The 11337-nt window shown below is 46.7% G+C and overlaps 1 protein-coding gene across 2 annotated transcripts in view; it reads right to left on the bottom strand.

Moving 5' to 3' along the window:
* Positions 1–7453, bottom strand: part of FAM120C (family with sequence similarity 120C) — a 28780-nt gene extending 21327 nt beyond the window's left edge. The window contains exon 1 of one of the 2 annotated variants that reach the window (XM_053371445.1): positions 6529–7453. In XM_053371445.1, coding sequence (XP_053227420.1) covers positions 6529–7131 — 603 coding nt within the window. In that variant the 5' untranslated portion in view covers positions 7132–7453. The remainder of the gene's footprint in view (positions 1–6528) is intronic. The other variant, XM_053371444.1, reaches the window with a different exon arrangement.
* Between the last annotated feature and the right edge of the window lie 3884 nt (positions 7454–11337).

The raw sequence follows: 11337 nt of genomic DNA on the forward strand, positions 1-11337 counted from the left end.
GAATTAGAAGGGGAAAGGGAGGGGGAGGAAGGAGGTTCCTCTCTCTTAACCATGATTAGGAGGTTGTAAAATATTACATGTACACTAGATTTAGGGGCTGACAATTTTCAAGAGAGATCCCACACTACAGGTTTTATCTCATATCAAGTGGGTCAACAGCCTGCCTGCCTTCCTTCCTTGTTTCTCAAGAAAAAGACATTATATACACCAGAGATCACTACTATGCTGCTTGCAGGTGCCATATGGCATCCATGAGTTTTTCTATTCCCTTCCCCCTTTGGTCATGAGGTGAGGATGGTTACCTGTCTCTCACTTGAAAAGTACACAGGGCTGAAGGGGGAAGCTGGAACAGTGATGTTCTTTGTCACTTCCCTTTTCAGCTCTATGTGCTTCTCAGGACACACAGTCCCAGATCTGACTTTTACCTAGACCCCTTGGGAAAGTGAAGTGTGTGCACTTCTATCGTTCAGTCCTAGTGGTGTGAGGGTGGAGAAGAGAAGTTATCGGAGGGCACCCACAGCACTCACTCCAAATGTGCCCAGAGGCCCAAAATGGTTGGCACCCATAACCTATACAGTTAATGGTTTCCTGTGATTCCTTACATATTTCTCAAGAGGGGACAGAGGCTGGAAAGTTATTTTAGTGTGAGAAAGAAACCAAGCAAAACAAACTGGAAGCAAGACAGAAACTCTTAAAAACCAAAGGTGATTAATGGCAAAGAAGCAAGAACTAGGCTGTTTATGACCTTTCAAATCAGGATTTTAAAAACAATATAAAGGCAGATCCTGGTGTTTTTTTTGACAACCCTATTATCCAACTATTGAACATTTAAGGGACTGGGTCCTGTCACTGTAATCTTAAGGCTTTGTTCCTCTGCCCCAACCCAAAAATAACTAAATTCTTTGACATTTAATGGGAAGCAAGACATTACTCTTGCTACAAATAGCAACCACTAGCAACCTTGGTGATCATTAGTCCTTTCAGAAGAACATTTTGCAAACCCCTAAGGCTTAAAAATCCTGTCCCTGAAGAACATGGAAAGGGCCTCCTGAAGTTGATGCAGAAGTATTTGCTAGGGAGGGTTAATGGATAAAATGATGGAATTCATTCCTACAAGACATGGTGATGGTTCACTAGCTCAATTAGCGTGTATAAACTATTTTTTGTCAAATTAATGGAGAATATGACCATCCATACTCACATCCATGATAAATACCTTTGATGTTCAGAGGCATAAAACCTACTGAATACCAGGAGCAAGCCATCATCTGTGTGCTCCCAAAGACTAGGCTGGTTCCTATACTAAATAGGCTGATTCAGCAAAGCTGGCTGCCTTCTCCCACCTGCAGTTTTGGAAATTTAACTTCATTGGATCAGAAATCCAAGTGTGTCTCTGCTTCTCCTGCCGCCTCTCAAACATCTGTCAATTATTATTTTTATTTGTGTCCTTTCCTGTTTCCTGCATTGAATGATTCCATGCCCACCCACCCAGTAAATACAGAATGCTGGTATTGCTGCTGGTTGTTTTACTTCATTCAAGAGCTTAAATCATACTCTGTCCTTCCTTTCTTATAGGTTCATTGCCCTGAGAAACACTTAAGAGCCATAGCAATCACCAGAAAAATAGCAAGTACCAACATACTGATATGCATTTTATCTGTAGGTTACCAACATCTAGAATCATCACAATCTGTCCCCACACAAGCCAACAATGAGACACAATAATTTCAGGACAGTGTTAGAACTTCACCAGGCGCCAGGTGTGTTTTGCGACTGGAGCAAGTCCAATTGTGACCACATGGAGATTTCTGAGTGCCAGTTTGGCGACGGACATCTCCATCTGGCTGCCTCTCCAACTTTCTTAAGCAGGTAAGCAGAAGAGCTTATTTACTGCAGTTACACCCCACCTTTTTCTCCAAGGAGTCCATGGTTCACCCCCCTCCTCAGTTAATTCCTACAATGACCCTATGAGGTAGGTTAAGAGGCTGTGACTGGCCATGGTCACCCAGTGAGCTTCAAGACTGAGTGGGGATTTGAACCCTGATCTCCCAGGTCTTGGTCTGACACTCCAACCACTACACCACCCTGGCTTCCTACAGTATTTCTGCTATGGGGCACCTATATAAATTAGGAAGATAAATAAATATGGGGGAAATCAAACGTCCCTTAGAGAAGGATCTGAAGTATTTTCCTTGAAGCTTGAATTTGTTTTATTCTGGATTCTTTTATTTGCTGTTTTAATGTGCTGTAAACTGCTATGATATTTTTTTCTTTAAAATATAGAACAGTATAGAAATGAAGCAAAGAATCATAACAAACTTCATTTAAAAAAATATGCATAGACATTGCGTTGTGGCAACCATAACCTCGGTTGAAGGTGCCATTTGGTGATTAGCTGATATACATGAGTTTCTAACGGGACCAACCATCCACACTTCGAAAAGACTGCACTCCTAAGGTAACACACTCACATGGTAGGTCACCAAAAGCCAAATTTACATTCCAAAAATGAACAACAAAAGAATTTGAAATATTATTTCTCATAACTAAAATCTTAGTTTAAGAGATTAAAGCCACAATCATGATCGACAGGACAGAACATGGCCTCTGCTCCAGTACACAGCCCCCTAGTTTTTTCTTTTAAGGAGGGGGGCGAGAAGAAAGTTCCTAGATCTCTCCCTCCCTCTCTCTCTTTTTTACAGGAGGAGAACCTTAAAAACATGAAGGGCTATTTATGCTAAATGCCTACAAGTGACATGGTATCTCAGTATAGAATCCAGCAGAAAGTTGCCATACTTCACTGTGTATGAATCCCCATCCTTCCACACGTCTCTCTTGCTTTATACACTTACTGCTTCCAACCATTTTAAGAGCCTCACTCCCTGCTCTCCCATGACACACAGTATTGAAAACAAAATGGTTTCGTGCAATAGAGCAAAATTTAGACACACAGGCTTCATATCGTAATGGACTTGAAGCACTGATTCTGAACTGCGAGAGACTTGGATTTCTTTAGTGCAAAACCCAAGACCTCTTAGCAAAAATGAACAGGGAGAATGGCATGGAATGCTCAGCGGCAAACTATTAAGAACTTTTGCTCTGATTTGAGGCTTCGGTTCCCTTCAATCCATCCAGCCCACAATATACAGAAATACACAGGTCAGCATCCGAAGAGCTGCTTCTATACTAGCCCAGGCTTGGGCATACCCAGTGGGTTTCCATTCCTCTTTTCTCTGCCCCCCACCCTGACACAATGGAACAGCCGACCAACCTGGATTATTATAATCTGCTTTTGAAATCTCCCTCAGTTTTCAAAACTGCCCTGTGGTATGGGTACTAACATTTTGAGAAGCCCAAGTTCAAAGCTTCTTTGGATATATGGGACTTTACGTGGAACGGTTTGGATCCTGCCCACTGCAGAGATAACTGTACAAGACTCATACCAAAACCTAGTTGGGTTCAACTGTTTCCCACCCCAATCAACATAAAACCCAGATTTAAAGTACATTTTATGTCTCACTTATTTGAAATGGAATGATTTAAGGGCAGATTCAGTTCTCTCTCTGAAAGAGGGCTTTATTAAAAGTGTATGCCCAATATTGTAAAACTGTTTTTCCAAATGCACTCAAAGTGGTGCTGAGAACACACTTTTTAAAAATGGGTTGATCATTTATTAAATGAGGCTGTATTTAAAGCTCATCTGTTTCAGGTCAGCTGTTTCCAAAGCTTATTCAACTTCAGCTGATCTCCAAGCCTTTGCTTGCCAATTTACCTTTGGCCTCAGGAGGTTACATGCAGCTATTTGAGGGAATTTAGCTGAAATCCAGTATTCTCCATCTGCAGCCAGACACGTTGCTCCAAGCAGGCCATAAGAACAGACTTGTTGGATCATACCAAAGGCCCATCTAGTCTGCATCCTATTTTCACAATGGCCAGGGAATTGCTTGTGCTTCTTGTGTCTTTAATGTGTGTCTTTAAAAAGGCCAGCAAACCCATCAGGCAGCTTGTTGAACACTGAACGCTGTGACCAATTTCATATCTCACACATGAATGACAGAAATTGCACTGCATTTTTAAATGACCCTAAAAGATAACCAAGCTCCAGTTCACCATGGGCATAACTGCAGTTATTCTGCAGTACTAGAATTCTCAAATGGCTATCCTCAAATGTGAAAAACTTGTTGATCAACACTTGGAAAACCCTGGTAACAGGGACCTAGAAATCACAAGGATTGGATATACAACTTTGGGCTTGCCTTTACTTGCTTTACATAAAGCTTTGAAAGGTGTGTGTGAGAGAGAAGAGAGACAGACAGAGGGAGGAAGGGACTAACTAATGCAGCCTTCCTCAACCTTGGCCCTCCAGATGCTTTTGGCCTACAACTCCCATGATCCCTAGCTAGCAGGACCAGTGGTCAGGGACGATAGGAATTGTAGTCTCAAAAACATCTGGAGGGCTGAGTTTGAGGAAGCCTGAACTAATGTCCATCTTTTACATTCTTAAATCGCTTTGCAGACATTAGTAATCAGTAATCATGACACCAACCCTGTAAGGTATATTGTCAGCATATGGGAGGCTGAGAGAACAGTGGCTTGCCTGAGACCACATAGCAAGTTCGTGGCCGAAGTGAGATTTGAACATGGAACTTCCTGGCCTCATGCTAACAGTCACTATGTGACACCAGCTGACATGGGACAAGCTCACATACCCACTTTTCCCACTGCTGCTGCTGCTTAATTCTATTCCCACCGCTTGGTTTTTCTCGCACACATCTGTCTACAGAGACCTTTTTGATTGTCATTTCAACCATCCCCCTAACCCTGTAAGGATCATGCAAAATGCTGTGCAACGTCCAGGCAGGGCAACTCAGGGACTTCTCTTGGTCAATTTCAGATTTGAATTCCAGTTGCCAGAACCAAAGACTACAAGAAGCACTGCTGTTCTTGTTCTTCCTGAGCGTGTCTGCGTTACCTACTATGGGGGGGGGGCTGGCAGGGGACACCCTATATTGCCTTACATTACTTCATCTAACGTACTTCTGCCATTTGCCCACTGTTAGGTATGGGGAGCAAACAATCACCCTTCACAGGGCGAAATGATTCAAATATATTTTGATCTGGATTAGCAGTTTAATGCTTTAGACTAGAGCACTTCTGTGTGAGCATGAGGGTGTGGGTTCTAATCCTGTTGAATGTCATTTTCTTGTATAAAGCGTAGTACGCACCTTGCTCTTATACCAGAAGCCTACAGAAGCAACTGCACATCCAACTGTGTCCTAGATACTAACTTTAGGTGTTGATCCAGTCCACATTTTTCTAGCAAATTTTAGTTTTCCTAGCAAAAGTAAACAGTATAGAGTTCATACAGCCATAGAAAACTCAACCCATGACACTTTGCTAATTTCAATCCTACAATTGTCCAGGCTTGGCTTAAATAGGTGACGCAAACACTCTTGCTATTATTTCTTATTGCACAGATGGTTACACTGAGAAGATCTGCCCAGAGTTAGTCACGTTATTCTTTCAGCCAAAGAAAAATCTAATGCCAAAAACCTTGGGTTAAAAAATATTAATGAATCAATTAAAGAGAGATTATAAAAATTTAGGTACTTAAAAAATAGAATAAAGAAGGAGAAGGGGCAGAATGTAACAGGCTTGAAAAATGGATGGGTAGCGTGAAAAGACACAGTACGGATTTGGTTAATAAGCTGCCAGTCACTTGTGCTAAGGAAGAATTGCAGCCTGTGGTAACTTTGTAAAAACTGTGCCTGTGGTAAGGAAGAATCACTTCCAGTTGACCAAGCAGTGGAGGTTTTATAACTAGGTAGAAAACTGATTGTTTCAGGCTGCCAATATGTCATAAATCAGGGGTGAGGAAAACTGTGGCTCTCCAGATGTCACTGGCTGGTGCTAATGGGAGATGAAAGCCATTAATATCTAGAAGGCCACATGTTCTCCACCCCTGCCCAGTGAAAACAGATGCACTTGGATGGACAACATAGTAGACATTTTCCAGAGTTAGAAACTTCTGCAGATTTTATTTTATTTTTTTGCAAGAAGGATTTATAAGTCAAGAAGGATGCTCCAGTGCTTGATGTTTGGCTCTCAGGTGAACTACAACTCACATATTGACTTTGCCAGGAACACAATAGTCTAGGCATTAGAATTAAAAATGCATAGGGTAAAATAAATGGTAGGCAATAAAAGATATCAGTGGCAGACAAGGTGAGGGCAACACCTTTGCAAAATTAGTAGGCAGAGGGCTGTAACGGTAAGGAAAGGTGCCAGAGCTGCTGGACTGGGAAGGCAACAGGTGCCGAGTGACAAGGAATTCTGAGATAGAATGAAATCTGGAAAACCATGATGGGCAACAGATGAACGAAATACAACAAAAATGCCCACTAAAATGGGAGTCAGGAAACAATGAGTATGAAGGAGTGCAAGTACCAACAGGGATGGTCAACGTTTCCGAAGCAGAACTCTACGAAATGCAATGGGATGCGTTCGGGATGGTGGTGTGGGCCTTACCTTGACCCGGAATCGAATCATGGCCAAGCGGACGCAGTGCCCCAAGCAGGCCGGGGGAAGGAACCAGGCCCGGGGTGGCGGGGTGCCCTTGTTGCCCACATGCCCAGCGATGAGCTGGGCTGTCTGTCTCTCCGCCTGCGCCTTCCTGCCCCACTCAGGCAGCCTCTCCTTGCCGAGCCCTCCGTTGAAGATGACAGCCAGCTCCAGCCCGCCTTGGTAGAGGCAGGCCTGCGAGAGGGCAGCCAGGTAGCCCACCATAGCATTCCACTGGCCCCCGCACACCCAGTCCGTCTGGTAGCCGCCGTAGAGGCGCTGCAAGGCCGAGTCTGCGTCCACCAGGAGCCGAGCGGGGCACGGGGCGGCGGCGGGGCCGGGCAAGGGCTGCGGGTGACCGTAGGGGCCGGCACCGACCACGGCTCCCAGGCCCGGCGCGGGCCCGGCGGGGGGCGGGTAGCCGGCGGGGGGCGGGTGGAAGGCGGCGCAGTAGGCAGGGCCCCCGCCGCCCCGGCCCCCGACGGCCCGCGCCAGCTTCAACAGGTCCACGGGCACCACAGCCCCCGGGCAGCGCTTCTCCACGAACTCCTGGAAGCCCTGCACCCCCATGGCCGCGCGCGGCGGAGGGGTGCGAGCCCCACTTCCGCGACGGGGCGGGCACCCCCGGAACCAGGACCTGGCACAGGCAGAGCTGCTCCAGCTCCTGGCGCTTGGCTCCTCACAGCGCCCGGTTCGTGGGAATGGACGCAGCCGCCATGTTGTAGCTTTCTTCTCCTTCTCCTCCTCCTCCTCCTCCGCTCCTCCTCCTTCCCCCGCGGCTGAAACCGGAGCCCGTCGGGAAGTGTAGTCCCGTTTCTGCTGGGTCTCTCATTAAGTCAGAAGACCCATGCGAGGCCGCACGACTACAACTCCCGGCAGGGCGGGAAAGGCGCCATCTTGTTATGATTTCTTCGCGCTTTCCAGGGGCCGCATAGCTTCATGGGACTTGTAGTCTCAGGGAAGTTGTTCTCTGGGCCGGCGAAAGCTGGAGTAGGCCGACTTGGGACTACAACTCCCGGTGGCCTGAGGGGTCCGCCATGTTTTTGTACGGACAGATCTCCCCCTTGTGAGTTTGCGCGGCCTCCCGGGAGGGGCGGAGGCTCATTGCGAACATAGACTTGCAAAGCGCCACAACCTCCAGCCAGCCTCGCGCCTCCTCATCCGAAGGCCTTCGTACGTTTTTATTTCGCCGCTCGGTTTCACCGGCTCATGGGTAGTGTAGTTCCCCCACCTCGAAGAAAAACAACATCGCCTCAGGGTTGGGCTCCAGTAACGGGAGAAAGGCCTCCCGGAAGGGGAGCGGGTGCCTGGTTGGGCGCCATATTGTCACGTTTCTGTGTCCCGCTTGGCATGCTGGGAGATGTAGTCCGCATGCCCTGTCGAGGAAGGAGAAGGGCGCTACCCAGCATCCTGTTCGCGCTTTGAAGGGCCTCAGAGGAGCCGAGGGCGCCGGCGGGAGTCGCGCGGTGTTTGCTGGGAAGGACGCCGCCGACAGAACCAGGCGGGACTGGTTGCCAGGCTGACTGGCCCCGCCATGAGGGAAGGCGAGGTAACTGCTGTTATGTACTGAAGTTCTCACCCTGGGCCAGCAGTGGGATACTGTAGGTAGTTTTCACTCAGGTCCACATATGCAAATAAGGGATTGAAAGTGACATTCAGTGATTGGATAGTTACAGAAAGTTGTTACAGTTGCGTTGTAGTGGAGCTCTATATAAACAGGCTGGCTGAACCCTTCAGTTCAGTTCAGTTCTGGCCTGTGAATAAACAAGAGCTGTCTAAAGAATCACTGTGTCGTCTGATATGTTCACCCGCAGCTTAACAACTGCCTTGGACAGCAGATCCCCGAGCAACTCTTTCTTCCCTGCTTGCTCCTGAAGCAGATCTTCACTCCGCTTGGGTTGGGTTGGGGCTTCTCCTGCTGCCGTGTAAACAAGAAGAGCCACTTTCTCAGGATTTGCACAAGGCCCGAGACCCCAGCCCGCCTTTGGCAGATGTGCACAGAGCACATGCACATCCGGCGGGTGGAGCAGTGCGGAGGCAGCATGGTGCAGTGGTTAGAGCGGCCCAACTAGGACCTGGGAGAGACTACGGTTCAAATCTGCCACGAAGCTCACTGGATGGGGGGGGGCAGTTGCTGCCTCTCAGCCTAGCCTACCTCACAGGTTAGTTGTGGGGTAGTACCTGAGGATGGGGGAATGCAGCATCCCTGGAAGAAAAAGTGGGATCTAAATGCTACAAATGAAGAAACACACACATACCGGAGGAAAGTGCAGTAGGAGATAAGCTGAGTTTCTGAAAATGGGGGAATTAAAGGCCTAGACCACTGCAATGTTGTCGGTGGTAACAAGACCATTGGGCCACAAGCCTCCCGTGAAAAGGAAGGAATAACTTCTCCCAGGGCAAGCCATGCACTCCTACCTGCCCAAGCACAGCCGGCACACACCTGTCAGGGGAGGCTGCATATTTCCCTGCACATTTTGCCAGGTGGGGCTATATGCTCAGCAGTGAAAGAGCATCTTATGAGGATTGCCAGACTTTGGCCCTCTTTGCGGGGGGGGGGGCAGCCCTCTAAGCAAGTTCGGAGCATTGTTTCCAGCCTGGAAACAGCCCGTTTTTAAACCGTTCCTAAAGGTAAAATGTTAGGGACGCAGGTGGCGCTGTGGTCTAAACCACAGAGCCTAGGGCTTGCCGATCAGAAGGTCGGCGGTTCAAATCCCCGCGACGGGGTGAGCTCCTGTTGCTCGGTCCCTGCTCCTGCCCACCTAGCAGTTTGAAAGCATGTCAAAGTGCAAGTAGATAAATAGGTACCACTCTGGCAGGAAGGTAAATGGCGTTTACGTGCGCTGCTCTGGTTCACCAGAAGCGGCTTAGTCATGCTGGCCACATGACCCAGAAGCTGTACACTGGCTCCCTCGGCCAATAAAGCGAGATGAGTGTCGCAACCCCAGAGTCATCCGCAACTGGACCTAATGGTCAGGGGTCCCTTTACCCTTTACCTTTAAAGATAAAATACCCATGGCCATATGTACGGTATTTTCCCCTTTTAATTCGAGGGTGGATTTAGGCGAATTTCTCCTCTGTCTAGATTACTCTTTTACCAATGTGCATTTTATAGGGTGGGTGGGAACGATAAAAAGAACCGCAGCCTCAATTGCACGGTGATCTGGTTCCGCAGTCCTCCACTGCTGGCAATTGGTATGGGTGAAATTGCAACCATACCCAGCAAAATGCTGCTAGCTTGCAACCAAGCCCTGCAGTGCCGTGCAGCTGTGTCTGAGGCAGCCATCCTCACCTACCTTCCGAGAAGCAAAGAAGCTGTGTCTGATAATAAACACAAAGAAATCCACAATCCCAGAGTGGGCAATATTAGGACCAATCAAAATTTCTTCAAAATAGTGGGCGAGCTGTTGGGTTTTCCGTAACTCTTCATCCTTCTGGATATTAAATGTGTGAGGGTGTAATAGGAAAAAGCTTGCTTGAAACTGAAACGACAACGTGTGCAATTACTCTGAGCATGGAGATTGCAGGCTTAACTGGATGAGGCTCTAACAGGCATTGCGCAGGTTTCAAGTTGCACCCAGGATCACCAAGTGACTAATCCCCATAATGCGGGGATTGCCAATGTGCCATGGTACCCTCCATGCGTCCCCCTAGTGCCCACAAAGCCTCTTAGCCCCCTTGGGTTGGAAGGGAGGTTTTTCTTCCTTGAGAGCTGAAGAAGTTAGAAGAAATGGCACTATTTTTCAACTCCTCTTTCAACTTTGCTTTTCAAGGCTCAAATTAATTCTGCTGGATCAAAATTTTACCAAGATCCCTTGGGAAAGTGAGTGCATGTGTGTGCTTTCTTTTCAGTGTATGTGTGGTAATATTGGGGGGGGGTGACTAAATGATGTGATGTCCATGACGTTCACTCAAAAGTCGAAATGTGCCCCACAGACCTAAAAGGGTTGGCCACCCTGTTCTGATGTTTTGCTTAATGTCCAATCTGATGAACAGTGCTGAAGAACTCAAAAACTTGTTTACTACTTTCCTAGTAAAGGTACTGCATAAGCGTGGATTTTAGAATATTTTTTACCCCACATGGCTGTTAAGAGGATAGATGGGGTTGGGGGACAAGATTTACACTGCCTTGTATGAAGGCCAAGATAAAATTATAGATAGTATTACATAGATATTCATGCCACAACAAAGTAACAATTTGAATAATAGAATATTGGGGGGGGGGGTTTCTCTTGTGACTGACCAGGACAGGATATAATCCATAACTTTCCTTTATTAATTGAAAAATAAAGAATGAATCAGTTTTTTAAACAAAAACTAAACACACCTTTATCTAAGATTGTGCACTAGATAAGAAGGTGCAAACTATTACGGCAGAAATTAAATAAGATTTTTTGAGGTAAGGGAATGCAGCTGCCCCAAAGCTTGGTGTTTTCTTTTTCTACCTCTGGAATCTCTCTGGACTGCTGGTGTTTTAAATTTATATACTCATTTAACAGATTTTTCTGCCATCCTAACAAAAAGTTTTCAGAGCACTCTTCAAAGTTACAAACGAAGAGTGCATATTCAGGGCATACTTCCTATCCCAAACTTCCACAGCACTTGAAGTTTTCGCTCCCGGGCTTCAATGTATCTAAAATGCAATGTTTCAATGAATTAGTAGATGAAGTATTGCTAAGAAAGAAGCCACAATGCCCTAATATTTACACTGTATTTTACAGCAATACTATTTATTTCCTATGGCTTTCCCTCACCCCTCTTTAGCACAAATTGCAG

Source organism: Podarcis raffonei, chromosome 17, assembly GCF_027172205.1.
Source record: "Podarcis raffonei isolate rPodRaf1 chromosome 17, rPodRaf1.pri, whole genome shotgun sequence".
Classification (NCBI taxonomy): domain Eukaryota; kingdom Metazoa; phylum Chordata; class Lepidosauria; order Squamata; family Lacertidae; genus Podarcis; species Podarcis raffonei.